Source organism: Hemicordylus capensis, chromosome 2 (genome assembly GCF_027244095.1).
Source record: "Hemicordylus capensis ecotype Gifberg chromosome 2, rHemCap1.1.pri, whole genome shotgun sequence".
Classification (NCBI taxonomy): Eukaryota; Metazoa; Chordata; class Lepidosauria; order Squamata; family Cordylidae; genus Hemicordylus; species Hemicordylus capensis.
Window position 1 is genome coordinate 182,424,858 of NC_069658.1, and position 22,995 is coordinate 182,447,852.

At 46.6% G+C, this 22,995-nt stretch overlaps 1 protein-coding gene across 3 annotated transcripts in view; it reads left to right on the forward strand.

Annotated features, from left to right (window-relative positions):
* The window catches only part of KIF17 (kinesin family member 17), a 38,355-nt gene that overhangs the window by 9,391 nt on the left and 5,969 nt on the right, over window positions 1–22,995 (forward strand). For 2 of the 3 annotated variants that reach the window (XR_008317752.1, XR_008317753.1), the window contains 9 exons: window positions 1,680–1,762; window positions 3,088–3,235; window positions 4,549–4,631; window positions 7,028–7,161; window positions 8,610–8,841; window positions 13,812–14,070; window positions 15,255–15,325; window positions 16,899–17,016; window positions 18,403–22,926. Coding sequence is in view for 1 of the 3 variants with exons in the window: in XM_053302983.1 (XP_053158958.1) it covers window positions 1,680–1,762; window positions 3,088–3,235; window positions 4,549–4,631; window positions 7,028–7,161; window positions 8,610–8,841; window positions 13,812–14,070; window positions 15,255–15,325; window positions 16,899–17,016; window positions 18,403–18,599 (1,325 nt within the window). In the remaining 2 variants the exon portion in view is untranslated. Of the gene's footprint in view, window positions 1–1,679; window positions 1,763–3,087; window positions 3,236–4,548; window positions 4,632–7,027; window positions 7,162–8,609; window positions 8,842–13,811; window positions 14,071–15,254; window positions 15,326–16,898; window positions 17,017–18,402; window positions 22,964–22,995 lie in introns of those variants that run through there. The other variant, XM_053302983.1, reaches the window with a different exon arrangement.

Genomic DNA, 22,995 nt, shown 5'->3' on the forward strand with positions numbered 1-22,995 from the left:
TCCTGTCAGTCTGATGCAGGATAAAATGCTATTCATCCATCTACAGGCAGATATTCTGAGAAGTTATTTTAAGGAAGGGGGCCGTAACTCACGGGATAGAGCACATGCTTTGCATGCATAACGTTCCAGGTTTGAGTCCCAGCATTTCACAGGTGGAAGCAGGGCTGGGAGAGACCCCTGTCTGAGTCCTTAGAGAACCATTGCCAATCAGAAGCAGGAATACTGGGCTGAACAGACCAATCATTTGATTCTCTATAAGGCAGATTCTGCATTCAGATTAAAATCCCCAGAGATGGATCAATAGGTAGAATAGAAGTGTATATATTCAACATTATCTATTTTACTTTATTTTTATACTGCCCAAAACTTACATCTCTGGGTGGTTTACCACACGATGAAAACAACATTAAAACATTAGTTAAAAACAAAAACAAGAAATTTAAAACACAACAATTTAAAAATAAGTTAAACAAAACCTAAGTTCTGATAGTTCCAGTTTTTAAAAACTTAATGTTTCAAATGGAATTGGAAAACAGAAAAGGCAGGTATCAAAGACAAATCACAGAAATACACTAATCAGTAACACAGATATAGCAGATATAGAAAAATTCAATTTCCAATTAAAATTAAATCACTTGTGGCCATCTGAATATCTTAGTGGCTCAGTACTCTGCTAAGCAGAGTGGAGTGCTAAGCAAAACAGGCGCCACAGTGGGGCAGTGGCCAAGATAAGGAATAGTCCCAGATGCGAAGCCACTCTAGGGCAATTTTCATGTAGAAATAAAGCACACAGTATAGCACTGCTAGGATTGTGCCACTCCAGAATATAAGTTAAAAAATCCAACAATAGGACACGTCTGTGATGGGGATGGGACACGATCATGTCAGGAGAAAGGGCTTTAGCCACCCCTCAAGGCACCTCCCCAAGGTAACCTTTTTAGCAGCCTCCCCAAAGTCACCTTGCTGCAGAGAGCTGCACTTCAGGTAACAACTATATGGTTGTTACTCTTTTCCCTTGTAGTACATGGAGATGTGCATTTATGCGCTAAAGAGGGGAGCACATAGAACTAAAATATCAAAGGGAAAGGCATGGCATTGCATCAAGGCAAGAAGGGAACATACGTGGTTTTTGCCACTTTAAAAAGACACATTTAAAGAGCCAGGTGGATGCTCTGTTGTTCTGCACTGCTATGGCTGGGAGTGCTCAACTACTAAATGACTAGAAAATACACAATAACCTTGACATAAATAACTGCCAGAACACAAAGCTGGGGGTAGGAACTGCATGTTTGGTCCCGGTTTGTGCACAACCACATTCCACACTGCAATCCTAATTGTGGCAGTATTTGCTATATTTGGGGATATTTTCCTCTGCGCATTCCTCTGCGACACAGTATTGTAATCCAAGTATTGAAAAATTGTGCTTTCTTCAGAACAGCTGTGCAAGCAGGGAGTACATCCTCTGGACTGCTTGCATCAGCTACATCACTAGTGTACATTTCTCATAGTAAAGGGTGAAGAAATTGCCTGGAAAGTATACTCGTGGTCAGTGTGGACAATAGCAAATCACTTGGAAATGGGATCCTTGAGTCATTAGGAAAGAGTTACTGACAGACTCGGTTTTCAAGGCATCTATAGACTGCTGTCTTCTCAATTATGCCTTTCCTCTTCTTCCTTAGTGGATTTGTCGGTGAAGCCAGAGCTCCCTCCCGAATCCCAGACAGAGACAGATATTGAGAGGGAGAAGCAGCTAATCCGAGAAGTAAGTTGGCCGGGTGCCCTGGCACTGGGGATGCTATACAGTCTTCCTGGCTTACAGGCCTGCCAGTTGACTTCCGGGGTGACTACAGTATTCCAACTGGGCAACTGAACTGTGAGACTCTCCCGCAATGCCCGGTCTGATTACTTGGACATGGCACAGGGCAGACAGCTCAGGATGATTTGCAGCACATACTTGCCTAATGTGAAAACATGTTATACATGAACTGCCTCCCCGGCTCCAAATTTGTGTAGGCATCAATAGCCCAGTGACTCTGTTTTTCTTAAAAGCTGCTTTGAGAGAGGGCAGTTGGCGGTGGGGAAGCAAGGGAAAGAGTCAGATGCCCTCTCCCCATTCCACTTCGCCACCCCCCATTCCGTCTCTCCAAAGTGGCTTTTCGCACAAAAAGGGGGTGGGTGGGTATTGGGCCACATTTGTTTGTGATATATCATATTGTGTGTGACTATCCAGATGTACTTATTTATTTGAAACATTTCTAGCCTACTTTTACATATATGGGTGATTAGAACCTTTACACACGTGTGTCCAAGGTGGCTCACATAGAGTCATAAGCTGACATCCTGACTAAATTTACTTGGGTAAATCCTATAGAAATCAAAAGGACAAGTTAGGCAAGCCTAACTTGTCATAGAATACAGCACTTTTAAAACAATACCAACAAACCTAGCAGAATCACAGCAGCATCAACAAAACAGCTGCAAAAGCAGTGAAGAAAACCCCCCACCCCAAATCCAACCATCACCCTTCAGAAACAACTAGCCTATTTATGTCTCGTTCACTTTACTGTCCTATCATAGGCCCCTGACTTTGGCTGTGATCCCAAGTACGCTAACTTGGAAATAAGCTCCGCTGAAATCCATGGCATTTCCTTCCAGCTAAATAGATTTAGAATAGGGGTGGAGTGTGATTCTTGCTAAAGTTGTCCACACCCCATATTTTTCTGGTCTGTTGACATAATTAAGGCACATGGGCCATCTCTGGCCATAGGTCTACTCAGATGATCTGGCAAGCGCTTAGCCATTCCTAGAAGCCCACCATGGTTGTGCCTCCTGGACCCTGAGCATTGGTCTTCATTAGTTTAAATGGAAATTACTCATTACTCTCTACTCCACTAGAATTCATTAGGTTATGGGTTCACCCAAGGTTACATTGCTACAAAACCTAAGAGTTTTGGTTCTCTTTATGAGCTAAATCATTGCCACAAAACAATTCAAGTCCTCACCACACCTCCTAAAATGAGAAAATATGGTAAGGAATCAGAATGTGCTATACTAAATTGCCTTAGTTGTCTTCCTTGGGCTTTTCAGGAGTATGAGGGAAGACTGGCCAGGCTGAAGGCTGATTATGAGGCTGAGCAAGAGTCCCGCATCCGGCTGGAGGAGGACATCAGTGCCTTGAGGAGTGCTTATGACCAGAAGTTCACTACTTTGGAAGAGAACCTCGGGAAGGAAGAAGGTATGCGTAATGGTGCAAATCTAAAAAGAACTTATTATGGGTCTCATCACATACAGGGCTGCGAGTATCCTAGAAATCTGAGATCTAGAACCCACTTCAAAGCTTGGATTCAGATCTGGGTTTATTTCAGGGAAACTGGTTAGAATAAACCAAGACTGGTCCATTCAGATGTCATGACCGATCTTGGTTTATTTTTAACCTCAGTTGAAAGTAGAATTATTTTATTGTGTGGGTGGGAGAGGAGAGGGAGCATGTGCTTCCGAGGCTTGGGAACATCATACAGCACCAAGATTTAACAGTGCTTCCAGGTGACACCAAGCCGGCCCATTAACACTTGTGCAAATATGCTGCAGTGTCCTTGGATGTAATACAAGGTTGGTTTTTTCCCCCCATATTTTTATACCGCCCAAAACTTACATCTCTGGGCGGTTTTGAATCCAATATAATTTTCATGGCATAAATTGGAACAAGAGTGGCAGGATGTAAAATTACTATGGTTTTCCTTGCAAAAACAAAACATATTCAGCTCAGGTCATGAAAGCACTTTAAGGATGAAGACAGATGTCGCTATTTTCAGAAAGCTGAAGACAGCTTGAAAAAAGAACTGCTGCTCATGGTGTGTGCACTCATCTTACTTCTGCCTCAGGTAAACAGGTTTTTCAGATTATCTGTTTTTTTTCAGAAAAAAACAGGTTTTCTGTTTTTTCAAAACCTGCAAGTTTGACCAGGACAGAAATATAGAAGGAGTATAGAACAGAACAAAAGACTAAGGGCTCATCCAGATGACACTGAAGCTCTATTCCTACACTGTTCCAAGCACCATTTTACTCTGCTTCTACACACTTCAGCAGGCTTGTGTTTTCCTTTCCAGCACAAATTCATGCTCTGTCCCCGTGCACAGCAGGGACCTTGCACAGTTTTAGCAGTGCCAACTGCTGGCCCACTCTTGCTTTCTGCAAAGAACTGATTATTATTTTTCTGGTGAATGGTGGTTCTTCAAAGAAAGCAAGAGCTGGCCAGCAGGTGGTACTGCTAAAGCTGCATAAGGACGCTGCTGTGCATAAAGGAAAGAAGCATATGAATTTGTTCTGGAAGTGTCAACACAAGCCTGTTGAAGTTTATGGAAGTTGAGTAAAATCATGCTCGGAACAGCACTGCTTAACATTCTCTGGAAGAGCCCATAAATGTGTGTGTTTACCATGGAAAGCAAAACCACTCTCAAACTACTTTCAGTTCTCCATTTTCAGTCTCCAGCCTAACAGCTTCCAGCTGAAGCTTCTTGTTTTATCACTGTTTCCTTAATTTTTTTCTAGAGACCACCGTGCCAGTTGAAGCTGTTGCTGACCAAGCATCTTTGCCTCAGGGCCCTGCTGCAGAAATGGAAGTGACAGCCAAGGTATCTTGAAGGTTAAACTTTGCTGTACATGTATCCTTTAAAAAATTCAAAATTGGTATGGATGGGAATATACATCATAATCTGAGATGTCATGAATGCCATCCAGCATGTACCAAAACCAATCACATAGAAGCACAAGTTCCTCTATCAGAGGAACTCTTTTTGTGCTTCTGAGGGAAAGGATTAATACTTATCATTTATATATTGCATGTATATGTGGCTGCTCAATATGGTCACTTATTCCCATATTATAGATGAGAGCTGGTAGGATGATAATTTGCATAAGGCCACTTAGTGAGTTTGTGGCAGAGTCGAGATTCAAACCAAGGACTTCCTGATCTGTAGCTTAATCTCTTAGGCACTGTCCTACACCAGCTCTCCAGAGGTACATCTTATAGCAGTGATCTTCACTATTTTTCAAGCAGGGAATATTTTTCGGGGGGAGAAAAAGCCCCTGCAATGTGAGAGCAGTATTTCCCACTGCACTGACCACTGAGCTGTGCTTTTCCCAGCTGCAGGGGGTTCCTTAAAAAGATAAGAGTCCCACTGAGTCCCACTGCCATCTTGAAAGGTGCACACAGAGCTCTGGGAAGTGTAGTCCTCCTTCCCTGCACATTTCCCATAGAGCTCTATGGGGGAAAGTGCTGGGACTACGCTACTTCTCTGTGTACTGTGCTTGTCTTCCAAAATGGCACCAGGGCTTGAGAGGGATCCATTTCCCTTAAAGGAGTCCCATTGGTGCTGGGCAAAGTGTGGCGGGCTGTCACCCCTGTGTGGTGCCAGGGGGCTGAACAGAGTATTGGGCTGCAGCCAAAGCTCTGCACAGGCTTAAACCACAATTGGTCAGGGAGCTGCACTTGTGGGGGTGGGGGGGTTCCCACTGGCTACCAGGCCTTTCAGTGAAGATCTCTGTCTTATAGGCCATTATAAAAACCCTAAAAAGAAATCGTCTACCTGCTCTACTATATCCCCATGATACAGCGTAATCTAGTGGTGCCTTAAATACTAACCCATATATTGTAGCATAAGCTTTTGTGGACTAGAACTGGTGCCAACTTCAGGTTTTGGCCCTCGGGGCCCTTCCTTCTGCCTCAGTGTGTCCAGCTCCTCCTTGCCACCAACTCTGCTGCCTGCTCCCTCTCGGGACAAGGCAAGCAAGAGCATGGACCGAGGAAGTGGATGGCGGCAATGAGGAGCAGCAGTGGCAGGGGACTCCGATCCATGGTGGCCCTCCTGATAAGGTGCGTGAGCCTCTGTAGGTGCCCAACCATTTCTGATGATAAAGGTGACAAATATGTATTTATGCTACAGTCAGTTGGTTAGTCTTTAAAGTGTCACAGAACTCTTCGTTGTTTTTACTAGCATGATGATCAAGATGGATCATTTTGATTATTAATTCCCTTCTGTAATTGCGGGGTGAGGGTTACATTCCTGGACAGCTGGACACCCATGAAGCATGATAGGGTACTTTATTTGCCTCCCCCCTCTGCATTTTGGGCCCTTTTTCCAGCCACCAGGAACCTAAGCTCCCCAATCTCATTGACTTTAATGCCCCATTTTCCACAGTTCCCCCATGGAATGGAACCCCTGAGGATAACAGGGTTCACCTGTATTCCCAAAGTTAGTGTTTTTGCAAACCAGGTTGATATCCAAAATGGTTTTATGCAATTCATAGTAGAGCTCTATGGAATGGTATTATCAAAAATAATGTTGACTATGAATTGAACAAGCTTACAGGGAGGAAAGCTGTGTGTCATGCACATCAAGCAGGGATGAGAACACTTCCACATCATTGAAAGCATCTCATTTTAATTCTATCCAGGCCTTAAGTTGGCATTGTGAGGTCAGAACCACCCTAAGCTCCACTTTTTAACTAGTTTGGGGCGAAAGCACTCTCTGGTTTCCTAGCAACTTCAGGACATGCCTAGGAAGCATTTCCTGAGGTCGATCAGCAGCTACAAATTACTTTCTACCTCTTTCCTCTCGCAAAACCTGTCAGTTTGGGATGGAAACACCCCATGGTTGCCTAACAACTTCAAGAAAACCTTAAGGAGCATGTTCTGAGGTTGCTCAGCAGCTAGAAATGTTCTCCCCGTTTCTTCTCCCAGAACCTGCACAACAGCTAGTTGGCTGTGACTAAATTATGGTAGCAGCTCAATCAACAGCAGCAATTATGGTAGCCAACCACTGGCTGTACAATGCTGCAGCAGGCTTTGGTCTTGGATTTAAGTGCATATGGGCCAGTGCTTGCTCCTTTCCTCCTAGTCCCTCCTGGGATACTAGCAAAATACAGGACTTTATACTTTAGGAAGTTCTCTGAGAACCAGCCCACCATCCCTCAGTCCAGGTATCATGTGTCTTCAAAATGGCACCCTCCGATTTCCTCTTGCACTCAGGAGTCTGAGACAGCAGAGCCTCCTGCTCCTCCCATGGCCCAGCATATGGATCAGGTGATCAGACTGGGAACACCTAGGACTGATGCAGATGAGGAACTTCCGGTGACTGTGAGCCAACAGCTTGTACTTGCCAGGTCAGTGATCAATATCAAGATGTCAAACTGTATGGAAGGTTTTGTTGTGTGCAACCAGGAAATCAACCTGCTGGTGTTTATTGCTGAGCATTCACAGTACATGCATTGTTGCACAACACACAAAGCCCTTCTTACTCAGGGAGGCTCAGTTTTATATGTAAAGTGTCCAAATTCCGCACTTGGAAAATGCAGGTGCTAGGCTAAAAATAAATGTTGCAGATCCATGGCATCTGTTTGGAGCTGTATTCTTAACCCAGACTTCAATGTGTATGGCCTATCTTGGTGCTCACTATTTGAATTTGGTATTTTTTTTTACAAGGAGTGGTGTGATAAAAAAAGATGGCATGAGCAAATGTAGTGCAACTGAGCAAAATTTATGATCTGAGGACATGAGGGGGAAAGAAGTTGTCCCGTGCAGGTCTCAGAAGCTGCTTTATCTTTTGAGCAATGGCACCCTCTACAGACATTTACTTCCTTACTTACCCCCCAATATCCATATCTCAAAAGTAAACCATTTGCCCTGGCATGCAGTGGCTCCAGTGGGCTTGGAGGGACTCCAGTCAGGGGTGATCCTTTCATGAGGTAAGGTGAAGCAGTGGCCTCAGGTGGCAGATTATTGGGGCACCAGCTGGGTGGCATTAGAGAAGCTCTTTGGGACTAATCTGACTTTTGCAAGTAGCATCTCTGATCCCACTTCTTACAAAGCTGACAAGAAGTGCGTTGGGGGGAAAAGGCAGCTTCTGGCAACCTTCCCTCCTCCTTGGCTTCTATATGACTTTCAAAGCTTGCAATGGTTAGTTTTGAAAGGAGGCTGGACCCCACCAGGGGCATCAGGCAAGGCAGCATTTGGTGCCTTGCCTCAGGTGCCATAATACCATGGACCGCCCCTGACTCCAGTGCTTAAGCAAGCACTGCCCCATTTCTCTTCAGTGTCTGGGAGTATTCTATTGCACTCCTTCACTTTGAATGTGAAGCATTCCCCAATACTGAAGAGGATAGCGGACCTGTAGAGCTTTGTGTTCAGTCCTGCAGAACTTTAGATTGTAGCTTGTCTGTATGTTTTCTCACATTATTTCCACAACTCAAAGGCCTGGAAACTTATAAAGTTGCCTCAAAGAGCAAATCACAATTCTGTGGCAGGTAATGGGTGGGCGACTCATCAAAACAGTGGCCCAGGGAGGGAGAGCCCCACCTTCCCCAGCATTTCACCTTTAAAACACCACCACCACCACCACCACACACAGGACTTTGGATCGTGGCTCTCCCCACCATCATGTCTAGTTTGGTCTTTAGTGTCTAACCTAGAATGGATCCCAGACTCCTCTCAACGTGCAGAAGTTCCAGGCTGCAGAGGTTCCTCAACAGACATATGGAAAGGGGTTCGTGAGCATAGAAAGTTTGAAAATTAGTGCCTGGAGCTAAGAAACTTATATCCCTGACCTTCTCAGGTTGCAGATGCTGGAGCAACAGGTGGTGGGAGGAGAGCAGGCCAAGAACAAAGATCTGAAGGAAATGCATAAACGGCGGAAGAAAATTGCAGATGAGCGGAAAAACCAGCTGTTAGCAGCTCTGCAGAACTCGGATGAAGACAGCAGCGACTGGGTCCTGCTCAATGTCTATGACTCCATCCAGGAAGAAGTACGAGCCAAAAGCAAATTGCTGGAGAAGGTGAAGGAAAAGGTGATTCCCTTTGAAGCAAACTGTCTTGTACAATCCTGGATAAGGGCAACTTCCCCCTGCCCCACACATGCACAGATAAGCTGAGTACAAAACACATGTACACCCCATGAAGCAGATAACGCATATGCTGTACGCTATTCCCTGATTGCCCTCTTCAAATCCATAGAAGTGCAGTGACTGAGAAATGTTCAGGGCCTTCATTGCATGAGTTTCAAAGCATGGGTTTTAAAGCATTGAGTTGGGACCCACAAGATGGCTGCATCCTGGCATGATGTACACCAGACCCCTTACCACTGATTATTTTTAATGCTTAGTTTTATTTTTTGAAAGAGAAGGAGCAAGGGGGAGAGGAAAAGAACAGAGAGAGAGAGACCAGATGCAAAAGAGCTCCTTTTAATAGTTATTTAAATAGTTATATTTAATAGGAATTTCAGTAGATGCAGCTTCCCTTCTCCCATGACAAGCTGCACTTACCAAATTTCCCTCTTCTGTACAACTATTAGCGGCAAAGGATGCTGACTCCCCTTCACGTTTGTTGACCTTGGGGACGAAGGTAGACCTCAGTTCACTGGTGTCAACTATTGGCCAGTTTCCAGTTGACCACCTAGAGCCTGCTGGTTGCTGAAATGCTTGCAAAGAACACTAGACCAGGTGGAAAGAGGTCTGATTCAGCAAGGTCAGACTGAATGATGAGGATGACTTAGTTATGCCTTAATTGTGAAGTGATCCTGAGGATGCACATATGCTCTGCACATTTAGAATGTGTCAATGAACCCCAGGAATTCTAGTAAAGAAAGAAAAGTAGACCATGCAGCCCATCCATATATGGTGACAAATAATAATAAAAAAGTTTTTTTTCTTGCAGATTAGCATTAAAGATGGGTCCTGAAATGGAAAAGACAGAAGTCTGCTTAAGGGATATTGGGCAAACACAATATACACACTTGTCCTTCGCAGTTGTATTTTGTAGTTGGATCTTCTCTGTCCAAGTGCAAATTGCTAATGAGAAGTGGTCCTAAGATGTAAGATGTGAGGCCAGAAGTAGTGCCTCCTAGCCAGTCCTTGCATGACCAACCATGCCTCCTCTTCAGACCTGATTCAAATGTGAATGCAGTGGCAAGGTTGCCATTGAAATTTGATTCTATGCAGCCGGGGTAAACCTACATGGATTTGCCAGATCACTTTGATCTTGTGAGATACTTGCTGTGGCATACGAACTCATCCTGAAAGCAATATGTTTGGCCTTCTTTGCAAATTCTGCCATTTCCATTCCCTGCACGTCCCATTGGTTCTCTAACATTGAATCTCATTCTGTGAGACTCGGCTGCTCAGTGCACCACCACATTTGCTGTTATAGATCATCCTCCTGGCTCTCTCTCAAACCTCATTTCAGATCTGAACAAGCTGAACCCGCACAGAGCATCTGTGCGGTAGTTCACTTCCTTTTGGGGGTTATTTGGGAGAATTTGTTTGTCTGGTCCTCCCACAGCTCTCTCACTCGCTCTGTCCCCCCCACAACAGCTCTCTTGCTCGCTCTGCCCCCCCCCCACTGCCCCTCTCGCTCGCTCTGTCTCTCTCCCCTCTGCGCCTCTCTCGCTCTGCCTCTCCCCCTGCCTCGCTCGCCCTGTCTCTCCCCCCGCGCGCGCCCCTCTCGCTCGCCCTGTCTCTCCCCCCGCGCGCGCCCCTCTCGCTCGCCCTGTCTCTCCCCCCACGCGCGCCCCTCTCGCTCGCCCTGTCTCTCCCCCCACGCGCGCCCCTCTCGCTCGCCCTGTCTCTCCCCCCGCGCGCGCCCCTCTCGCTCACCCTGTCTCTCCCCCCGCGCGTGCCTCCCTCCTGCCCCACTCTCTCTTGCCCTCCCCCTCCCCGCACTGAGTTCTTTACCTCTGCTGCCACAGGCCTTACCAGGTGGCGGGTGGCCGCAAAGGGCCCTGCCGCCGCCACTCCTCCTCCCAGGAGGCGAACAGGGAAGTTTTGCCGCCCAGTTCCCTCCCACCCTGGCCTCCCACGGGCGCCCTGCCTCCATGGGCAAACTGGCCTCCGTGGCCCACCGCCTGGCTTCCACGGGCAAGCTAGGCTCACTGTTGCCTGGCCCACCACTTGCCTCCGCAGTACACTTCCCCCCGCCTTCAGCCCCAGTCCGCTCTCCCCCCCGCCTTCAGCCCCAGTCCGCTCTCCCCCACCAGCCTTCTGCCCCAGTCCGCTCCCCCCCAGCCTTCTGCCCCAGTCTGCTCTCCCCCCCCCAGCCTTCTGCCCCAGCTTGCTCCCTCCTCCATTTTTCCCTCTTTCTCTCTCATTTTCTCTGTCTCATTCGTGTTTCCGCCCCACCCCGCCGCTTTCTAGGCTGCTTGTGTTTTCCCCGCTGGCCGTTTCCGCTTTCTCTCCCCACAGCTTCCCCCCTCCCCGACCCCAGTCCGTTCAGTTCTCCTCTCCGCTTGCCCAGTTCTCCTCTCCGCTTGCCCGCTTTCCTTCTTTTCCTTTCCTCCCTAAGCAGCCACTTCCCTTGCCCAGCCAATCCAGCGCGTCTGCTGCCCAGCCAATCCGCTGGGTTGCTGGGACGCATCCCCACAGAGGCACATCTAGGAGAATTAATATAATAGATGTTTGGGCTCACTTTCTCTCTGATGTCACTACTGTCTTGCTCCTTGGAGATTTCTCCATTCATATGGATGATCCCCCCAGCGGGTGTACCTACAACTGAACAAGAGGAGTGGAGGACAAATGTCCCTGGGCCCCTGGAGGAGGGGGATTCCATGGCTGGGTGACAGTTTGTTCATTGCACTCCCCCTCATGCTGCCCATCTTCACTTTTTGTCTCAGGGCCCACTCCAACCTTGCTATGTCCTTCAATCTCCCATACTCAGTTGCTCATCTCTGTAGCTTTCTCCTTTAATTTTATTTATTTACATTTATATCCCACTCTTCCCCCAAGAAGCCCAGAGTGGTGTACATGGTTGTGTTGGTTGTGTTTGTCCTTATGACAGCCCTGTGAGGTAGGTTAGACTGAGAGAGAAGTGATTGGCCCAGAGTCACCCAGTGAGTTTCATGGCTGAATGGGGATTTGAACCCTGGTCTCCCTGGTCCTTGTCCATCACTCTAACCACTACACCACTCTGGCTCTCTACAACGTTCCCCACACACTTCCTTGAATGCTCTTGCTCTCTTGATCTTGTCTTCCTCAAGAACTCTGTGTCCAAGAGTTGCTTTGGCTTCTTCAGCACTGCACACTGTCCACCCCCACCATGTTCTGCTTCTTGTTCCTTGCATGACCTGCAGGCCATTGGTACTATGGCTTTCTCCAAGTATTGCCGTCTCCTGTCACTTATGCACTCTCCTTAAGACCCTGTAGGTTCCACCTTCAATTAATCCCTGTCTTGAAATATTTGCCCTGCTCTCCAAACTACTCACCACTCTTCTCCCCAACTCTCACACGACTCCACCCTTGATCCCTTGCTGCCCCTTATGCTTAGAACCATGTAATGCCTTCTTCCTTCCCCCCTTCAAATTATTCCTCAAACCCCATCCTTTCCAGGAATCCTTTTACACAACTCCCTATTCCCTATTATAACTCCATTTAAGTACCAATCACATATTCCTCCCCTGCCTCCATTTCCTACTCCTAGATACTGACGGAGAAGATTGCAAGCCCTTTGGGGCAGGGACCCATCATCTCATTCTTTGTAAAATGCTAGTCACAGGGATTAAATTCTATGGTATTGTATCACCTCCAAGGCAATGCTTTTCAACCGAGTCAGTTCACGCATTCATGTACTTTTGATCAAGAGTTAAAGTAATCAAGCAGTACTCATGCATGTGTGCCCCAGCCCAATGATAATCTCTGATAAGTGCTCATAGGAAGTTGTTGTTGTTGTTGTTTGTTGTTTACACAGTCAGACAGGTGTTATTGACTGGTTTGTTTTATACAGACATCGAGTCCTTCCCAAGGACCTGGGTTGGCTGAATTTTATTATCAATGTTGTTGCTGTTATTATAGATATCATCGCAGAATATAGGCTGTTCCCAGTAAAGTTGCTTTTTGTAATTGCCTGATGGTGATTTCTGTGGCCCCTGTGCTGTTGAGGTGCTCTTCAAGGTCTTTGGGAACTGCACCCAGGGAGCCAATTACCACTGGGATTAGTTTGGTCTTTTTCTGCCATCACGGTTTACATAGCCAGGGCGGTTTACACAGGTTTACATAGGAAGCTGCCTTCTACTGAACCAGACTCTTGGTGCATCTAGCTTGGTATTGTCTATTCTGACTGGCAGCGGCTCTCCAAAGTTTCAAGCAGGAGTCATTCCCAGCCCTACCTGGAGATGCCAGTGATTGAATCTGGGACATTCTGCATACGTTACATAAATAAAAATACAAAACAGATGCTCTACCACTGTATTTGGGGAAGAATTGCATACCATAAGGGTGTGCACATGACTGACATGTGGGGTGGGGGCACAGCCCACATGCCCCTGGGGGCGGGGGCAGGGATGGACCTACCTTTCCCCCAGACGACAGTCACTTCTCCCTTTGGCACACTGCCAGGTGCCCACACTATCCTTTGCTGAAGGCTGAGACGATGGGGTCCTGGCCCCTTGGAATCCCACAATGCACTGCGCTCATTGAGTGGTGCACTGGGGGATTCCCCAGGGAGTTGGGTGGGCACTCTAAGCACCCAACTGTCTATACACAGGACCCCAGCACCAGGGTTAAGGCCACACCCGCGCCCTTAACCCTACTTAAAGGCTTGGCTAAAAAGGCTGGGTTGGGTGGGAGGGCAACGCTGGGATTGGGCTCAAGTCCAGTGCTGCACTCAAGCAGTCCAACCCAGGCTTGGGTGCCCAAACCTGGGTTAGGCTGCTTTTGCAAACAGACTTTATGAATCCCACTGTTTATTTCAAAGAGAAAATGAGGATCACTTTTCACCTTTTCACAGTTTTGTCCTTCTTATTTCCCTGGTTCCGTTCCCCTCTCCCCACCAGCTACGGGCTGCTGATACTGAAATCAAAGACCTTCAGTCAGAATTTGAGTTGGAGAAGATTGATTATCTGGCTACCATTCGCCGCCAAGAGCGGGAGCTCCTGCTCCATCAGCAGCTCCTGGACCAAGTGCAGCCTCTCATACGGCGAGACTGCAATTACAGCAACTTTGATAAAATCAAGCGGGAATCCACCTGGGATGAGGACTTGGGCTGCTGGAAGATTCCCGAACTCATCACTCAAAAGACTAGCCTCCCTGCAGGTAAGAAGAGCATCCCAGATTCCCCACTTTGCCATCCAGCCTAGCATGCAGCAAGAAGAAATTTGCAGACACAGCCAAACACATTCCACTGACCAGCAGACACAAGTTCTGTGCAGATCTGTAGGTAGGAAAACTTTTGACACTGTGTTTCTTATATGTGGGCTTCACTCAGTGGTTTACTAGCTTCTCAAGGGTTTTCGTGGCTATCCCATTCCCTTTAAGCACCTTGTGCTGGGGCTGTTCAGATGACGCATTTCTCATCTGACCCCTCTGCATAGTTAAACTAGGAATGGACTTTGGGCTCATGCACTTCCTTCATTCCCCTTCTGTTTTGCTGCTGCTCATGTTCTGGGTTCTCTTTTTTTAATAGTGTGTTTTATTAGTTCTAATTATTTATTCATTGTGAGCCGCCTTTTGCTTGTTTTGGCCTGGAAAGGTGAGGTAGAATTTTTTAAAAAAATAATAAAGTTGCCAAGACCTTTTCAGTTGAGACCTGAAGGACACCCCGGAAGCTCAGGGGTGGTGGTGCCTATTGGAGCAAGGGGAGGAACCTGGAAGCGTTTGGTGATTCTAAAGAAATCTCTAGCCCTTCTTCCTGCTAGGTGATTGCTGATACATAATGATTGCCCTCTGTGCCATTCCGTGTTTTAAGAACACATTTATTATTCCTGTAATGGCATTCACCTCTTGATGTTCCAAAGAAACAGAGATAAAGATGGTAAGACTGGAAGAACATGCTGAGGACAGGATGTGTTTTATGGGGAGGAAGGCTGGAGATCATGGATCTTGCAAAATAATAACCTGCCCACTTGGCTCTAGCCCAGAACTTGGATTTTGAGACCCCAAGAAAGAGGCTAAACTCCTGGTTCCAGATCAAATCTTGCGATCTGGCATTCCTATTTATTTCACCATGCATAGAAGATGTTGCTCAGTATGAAACTTCCTGCATTTATTTGAAGGCAGAATTTTCCCTGACCTACGATTTCCCCCTTCAGTTAATCAACTGCTCCTTTAATTAACTAACCTACCAATTAAAGCTTTTACTGCACACCTTAACAATCTATCAGAAAGCAAGCCATAAACAGTCCAAGCCTTGCTAAAACTGTCCATGCCTATTCAATGGGTGCTAAAAACATTGCAAACGTGAAGAAACTGAGCCACTGTCACTCTTTCCCCCATCACAGTTTCATCGCTGTCACAGACCAAAGCAGGCAGGAAGGGTTCGTCATCGGAGAATGGAGATGGTGTGACAATGGTAAGCAGGCCTTCCATTTGAGGAGAGCTACACTGGCAGTACTACTAATTACCAAGAATTAGTTGATCACAAATTATGTAGCAATCAATTCTGCAATGGCCTTCATTTACATACTTTTTTCTGACTTAAATGTTTTTAAAATATAAGGCGAACTTTGGAGAATTCAGCACAACTCAAGTTAATTCATGTTACCCTCATAATAAGGGAAAGTGTGAGGCCACTTTCACTGCTCCCCTGTATCTCATTTTAATTACTAGAAGAACATAGATGGTGGAGGAAGTGAGTCCTGGGACTGATCACTGTTTTCTTCTTAAGTCTCCTGAGAGAGGAGGAGCAGCCACTAGGGATGTGCATGAATTGACTTTTTTGATACAATTTGTGCCTGAATCGAATCACCGCTGATTTGCTTTGTGTCCAAATCTGTCCCCCCACATCACCCCAGATTTGATTCAGATTTGGATTGATGTGGTCCAATTATAAAGGTCCTAAGGGCACCAAATTTGGTTGATTGGTAGGTCACCATGGGTGCCACCTACCACCCAGATTTCAAGGCAGTGGGGTACTTGGTTGATTTTTAATGATTTTTGTTTTAGTTTTTACTAATTTTGTATATTTCCACCATAAGAAATAATGGGGATTTGAAGTCACCCTACCCTAACCCTAACATGGATCCCCTGCTTTCATTTCAAACAAACAAACTAAGCTCTAGCTCTTGTAGAAGTGGATTTATGGAGCAAAATGTGCAGTCACTATTTTTCAAGTGTTTGGATTCTTTGGTGTATAATAACTTTTCCTCATAATAAATCCCTATGAGGGATTTCTTCTTTTCATTTTGACTTTCACTGGACTGTCAACTGCCATTTGCCAGCTACAACCCCCACCACCACCACCTGCAAGGCAGTGGGGTATTCAGTTTATTTTTTAGGAATATTAAAGTGTTTAGATTATTTGGTGTCTAATGACTTTTCCTCATAATGAATCTCTATGAGGATTCATTATACACCTTCATTTCTTCTGTTCATTTTGACTGTCATCGGACAGTGCCAACTGTCAATTGCCATGTGTCAACTGCACACGCACACCCACACACACACACGGGGTACTGAGGTTTTTTAGGAATTTTTGAAGTGTTTAGATTATTTGGTGTCTTCATTACACACATTCATTTTTTCTGTTCATTTTGACCCCACTGCTTTGCAGGTTGGGGGGGGGATTAGTGGCACCCCATGTGCCAACTGACAGACTTTCTGAAGCCTTTTGGCGAGGAACGGGGGAAGGGGCAGCAGGAAGGTACCCTGCCACCCCAAATGCTTTACAAAACAGGCACGTCGGCAGGGGGGAAATTGGTGGGAGGGGTAAGTACACCCTCCCCCGCCCTTAAGGAGCCCCACTCCCCAGTGCCAGACTACAGAGGTGCGGTTCCGTGCACACCTCTACTAAGAAGGTGAGACTGGCATCTCAGGTTTAACTATGGACCCAGCCTCAGTTCCCTCCTCTGTAAAATAGGAATCATGACGACCCCTTTGGGCTCAATATGGATAAACTACCGGCCTTGTGCTTACGTCCCTGGCAGGAAGAAGACCGCTACAAGCTGATGCTGATCAAGAGTGACAATGAGAATATTGCCAGTAACTATTTTCGCTCTAAACGAGCTAGTCAGATTCTCAGTGCTGACCCTATGAAGAATCTAGGTAAATCTTCTCATTTGTTATTCGTTTTTCCTCTTGAGAGTATGCCTGCCTTCTTTTCTTAATCATAGGCTTCATTCAAAATACATTCTCTCAACATGCTTTACAACAACCTTGTACACTAAGTCGGTATTATTGCTATAATTATTAGGAATATTTATATACCACTTCCCCCACCCCCAAAGTTCTCAAAGTGGTTTACACTGAAAAAGAAATGAGAGCTCAAAATCGAAGAACACAAAGTAGACTCTGAGCCCATTCACACAACCAAGGGGCTGGCGGGGTGGGCGGATGGCTATGCTCCATTTTCCTCCCCCCCCCCCAGACGATCACTTTCTGAGCCTTCAATGTGCCACCACACACCCCAACAATCCATGCTGCTCTGCTGCAGTGTGGAGCTCCAGAGGCCTAGACCACATGTTCCAGCCTCTATGTATCCCACAATACGCTGTGTGCCAAGTACGGTGTATTGGGGAATTCCCCTCAGGAGATGGATGCTCTAGGTGCCCATCTCTGTGACCACGTGGGTTGAAAGCACCCCAAGCAGTCACACAACCACAGCACCTGGGTTAAGGGTCGCTCACTCCCTTAGCCCCAGCTAAAAGCTGGGCTAAACAGTGCTAGGCAGTGCTCCCGATCCCAGAAGTTTTTGTGCGCAGCCTCACCTAGGCTGTGCTTCTGTAGCCTGGGTTAGGCTGCACGTGAGAACAGCCTCACCAGCAACAGCCACTGGGAAACCACTGTGCTGGGTAGGAGTCACCAGTTGAAAGGGTTTCTTTTTGCTCCATTAGCAAGGATAACTGTTATAGTAATCTATAACAAAATTTTACTAATTTTGTATATTTCTGCCATAAGAAATAATGGGGATTTGAAGTCACCCTATCCTAACCCTAACATGGATCCCCTGCTTTCATTTCAAACAAACTAACTAACTAACTAAGCTCTAGCTCTTGTAGAAGTGGAGTTATGGAGCAAAATGTGCAGTCACTATTTTTCAAGTGTTTGAATTCTTTGGTGTATAATAACTTTTTGGTGTATAATAACTTTGGTGTATAATAACTATAAGAAAATCTACAATAGTATTATGTCTCTTATTGCAAGTGGGAAGCTGGGACAGAGAGACCAGCTTTCCTAAGGCTACCGAGTGAGTTAACAGAGACAAGATTTGAACCCAGGACTTTTTCGTTCATAGCCCAGGCTCTTAGCCACCACACTTCATGAACTCTCTGTGTCTGTTCTGTATGCCACTGTAGCATTCCATCTTTTTGCAAATGTTTTAATTTCGCTTCTTGCTGGGAAGCACTGCATGGTCAGGGAAGGCTGGGGGTGTTTTTGATTGCAATTACACCATGCAACCTAGTATTCTCATCTCATTTCTTTCCTCTGCAGCTTCCCATAACTCACCCCCCTTGCTGAACAACAGCACCTCCATCCTGACATCCAGCTTGGCACCCATGCCCTCTGCTCAGGCTGTGGAGATGCCCCAGCCACGCCCCTTCCGCTTGGAATCCCTGGACTTCTCCTCTCCTTCAGCCAAGACAAAACGCAAGAAAAGCCAGAACAACCTGAGTGGCCACCCCCTCTGACGGTTGTGGCTGCCTGGCTTGCTGTTCTCTCTGGCAAACATCTGGCCCTCCTTGCCTGGCCCCGTGGAGGGTGGCCACAGCTGCTTTTCAAAGGGACTCGTTGGCTTTTCTTACCCTTTGGGGGTGAGTGAAAGCAATTCAATGCTGCTCCCTAGAGACCTGTAGTGTGATCAGCCCTACATGTTCACATTGGGGCTGGGACCTCTCACTGTTATCCTTTGATGTCCCTTTGACATTTTGTAGTAGCACTGCCCTTTGAGCTGCCCCTCCTCTCCCGGTCATTGCTATATGTAGCAGCAGAAAGGGAAATTGAACCCTGAATGGATGGACAAAGATTTCTTGATGGTGAGCCTTAAGCTCCCCTTCCCTCAGACATTGCCTCTCTTCCTAATTTCAGTTGGGCACAGAAAACCCTGAGCCTGCTCGATGACCTATAGCACTGTTGCCCTACCTGCTCTATATTTGGGGGTTCTGGGTTTCTTAAGAGGGTGGACAGAGAGAAAGGGAGACCCCCTTCCAGTGAATAATCTGCTAGCCTCAAGAGTGAAACAGTACCCCAAGACAGTGATACTTTGCAACTTCAGCACAAATTATGTCAAAAAATAAAGCGAGGAATCCACACTTTGAACAAAGACATTGTGTAATATTCTTAGCACCACCTGGTGGCAATCTGCAGCAATCAAAGCTGTCTTTCCCACCCTCAAGTTAAAACATATGAATAAAACTGCAGCCCTTCTAGGCCTTGACAGCACTCCCCTTGCAGGCCCACAGGTCAACGCTGACTGTGCACGCATGGAGGCTGGAACCAGACTGCCACTGGCCCACAGAGCTTGGGGAGCACTAGCAGGGCCTAGAGGTCCTTAATTGAGGAGCCGCCAGTGCCAGTAAGATGCCCTCCTGCCTGCCCTTTGAATCGCTTTAGAGGTAGGAATCCCCTTTGCTTGTAAAGAGGAATCCTCACCAGATTCCCCTTTACAAACATAGCCCCTTGGACTAGGTCGAGCCTGGCCTGTTGGGGTGGGGGTAGGGGCTGGACCAGTTCAAGCTCGAACCAGGCTGGCTCGAATCGAACCTGGTTCAATTTAGTTCGGACTGAGAAGGCCCATTCTCTGCAACTGAATCCGAGGGCATCTCTGTGGGAATTATCCTTCCTACATGGCTCAAGGGCAGGACTATGTAATTTAGATCAAAAGCCTTAAGAGCCTGAGGAGGAGAACCCCACCCAATTCTTTTAGTCCTGCATTGGCTCTAGGCAGAACTTGAGTTCTCTCGTCTATATAGCTTTCGTTTTCTCTTTTCAGCATTTGCTTGCCTTTTCCCTCAATAGTAGTTCAATCCTCCTTTTAACCTCTCTGGTTTTGTTGTTGTTGTTGTTTAAAAGACAGTCTCTTCCCCACCCCTTCTCCTCTCTTTCTCCGTTCTTCTGCCTGAAGGATTTGGCACATCCTAATTCTGAAAGGAAAGTACCAAATCGGCCTCCTGCAATCGATCCTCTCCTCGTGTGCAGTCCTGGCCCTGGCAACTATATATCACCACTCAAGAGGCTTCCAGGGCATTGTCTGGAACATCGGGCTCCCAGCCCCCTGCAACATCATTCCAGCCTCCATTGGGAACCTTCAAATGGAGAACTCTGCCCACATTGGGCCTGTAGGGAAAGAATGGCAGTTCAGTCCCCAAATCGCAAAGCAAAACCAGTTTGGTGAGAAAGCAGCAAAGCAAGAGGTTTTGAGACATTTCTTTAGTATTGAAGAACTACAAGGATTTATTTAAAGAAAAGATTACAAATGAATGTAAAAAAGCCTACAGCTTTATTTCATCTGTGGCTCATGGAAAGAAAGACCAAAACAAACAGCCATATCTGGAGAGACAAAATGGAGACTAACACTGGAAGAACAAAGAGGGGAGGAGTCCAGCACTTTCCATCCAGAACCCTAACTCCCCCCTTGCCTGCTGCAGTGGTCACTATGAAACATTGCAGCTGAGAGCTGATGCTGCCAGGGTCCTAGCTCCCATCCGGGCCCCCTCTCCGCCAGAACACCCCTCTCTATGTTGGCCTCCTCCAGGCCTCCCCCCGCCCAGACTTTTCCATCTGAAATTCCCCCAGCATGGCAATCCTGGTTCCAAGAGGCCAGCCAATGCCTTTCAAAGATTTGACTAATCCAAGGCTAAAAAGCGAAAAAGAACCAGACGAGAACTTCCTTTCGCTATGAATTCTTCATCAACAGAGTCTAGAAGTCCATCTCCTAGTAAGCATTGAAAGGAAGATAAGGAAGAGAGAATGTTCTGATGGCCAGGACCCAGATAATGTGTCGGCCTCTCAAAGACTATTCCAATCTCCTGATTTTGGGCCACTGATGAAAAAAGCCATTTCAACCCTGGGCCTCCAGCCTCCACCTACCACTGCTTCGCATCCAATAGCAACCTCACCTTGGTCCCATGTGATGGCACAAAACTGTTTGGTGAAGCAGCTTTGAAGGGTGTCCTTGTAGAATCAAGGGGCAAGTGAAAAAACCATGCCATCCAATTCACACAGACCTGAGCGCTTACTACCTAGAAAACCCTTTCAGTCCTTTAAGCCCTCTCGGGCATTTTGGTCCTCATTTAGACTTCAGACCTCAGTAACTTCAGACCTCAATGCAGAACATGAAACTGTTCCCAATCAGCATGACAATTCAACAACTGTGCAGCCTTCACCACCCAAACCAGAAACACCAAACACCAAAGAACAATCTTGACTCAGAGCCAGCCTCTCTCTGCATTGCCTGGGAACTCACCACATCATATGACTGGGTTGTGGGCTCTATTGCAACCGAGTCCAAGAAAGAACTGGGTGCCAAACCAATTCCCTCTTTCTGTGTCTTAATTTACGCAATAAAAAAGGTCGGGAGAGAAGTATTGTAGCAGATCATCATGCATATTGCGTCGCCATTATATCAACTAACCCAGGTGTTTAATTAGATTGGGGGAAAGTCTTGGATATAAGTCTTGGATTTTAAACAGTGGGATATAGAACACTGAAGCTGACGTATATACCTTGAAACATCTGTTCTTTGTTGTAGTTCCCTCTTTCTATGTTTTAATTTACGCAATAAAAAACCATCTGGAGAGAAGGATGCCAAATCACCAAACCACTTCCTCGCCTGTCTCTCACTTGCCTTTCAAACATACAGGTTTGCAAGAGGCCATCCACCATCTGCTAGCCATAGAAGCCATAGAGTTAGTCACTCAGGATCAAGAGGGCACCACAGGCATCTATTCTATCTTGTTCATGGTTCCAAAGAAAGATGGCTCCCTAAGGGCAGTCTTAGATCTCAAGTTCCTAAACTGCTGTGTGAAGAAGAAAAGGTTCAGGATGGAATCACTCAGGTCCATTTATTTATTATTATTTTTTTAAAAAACATTTTATATCCCACTCTTCCTCCAAGGAGCCCAGAGCGGTGTACTATATAAGTTTCTCCTCACAACAACCCTGTGAAATAGGTTAGGCTGAGAGAGAAGTGACTGGCCCAGAGTCACCCAGCAAATATCATGGCTGAATGGGGATTTGAACTCGGGTCTCCCCAGTCCTATTCCGGCACTCTAACCACTACACCACGCTGGCGGAGGCACTTCAACATCTGGACCTCCTAGCTTCAGTAGATCTCAAGGAAGCTTACCTCTACATCCCCATTCACCCATACAGCTGTCGCCTCCACTTCAAATATGCAGAGACTCGCTACCAATACTGGCACTACCGTTTGGCCTGTCCTCAGCACCACGCATCTTTACCAAGGTATTGGCACGAGTAATAGCACATCTGTGCCTGCAGGGGGTGCACATTTTTGCTTAACTGGACGATCTACTGAAATTTCCATTCCTGTAGGCTGCTCAAAGGGACCTGCAGATAACTCTCCAGGTACTACAGGACCTGGTTTGTCTCCTTTCTCCCACTCACCATGGGACAACATGTATCTACAGTGACAATCACCAGGTTGATAAAAACATGCATCTCACTGGCTTACAAATCACAGAGCTTGCGCTCTTCTACACACATTTTCACTCATTTCACCAGGGCAGCAGCGACATCAGCTGCTTTCTCCACTAATGCACCTGTCCAAGAAATATGCAGGGCGGCTTACCTGGATGGCTCCATCCACATTTACCTTGCACTACAAAATGGACTCCTATGCTTCAGCACAAGCAGCCTTTGCTAGATGGGTTCTCCAGCAAATCCTGAGTAGGCACAGGTGCTCCCTCCCTCAGGTTAATTGACAGTATGGATGTGCATGAAATACTTGGGCATCATCCCAGTGAGGCAGGGGGGGTGCCTTTAAAAGGAGTCAGGCAGGTCTTACCTGCCCCTCCCACAAGCCTCTGCCGCCCCGCGCCGCCCCATCACGGCGCTCTTCTAAGCAAA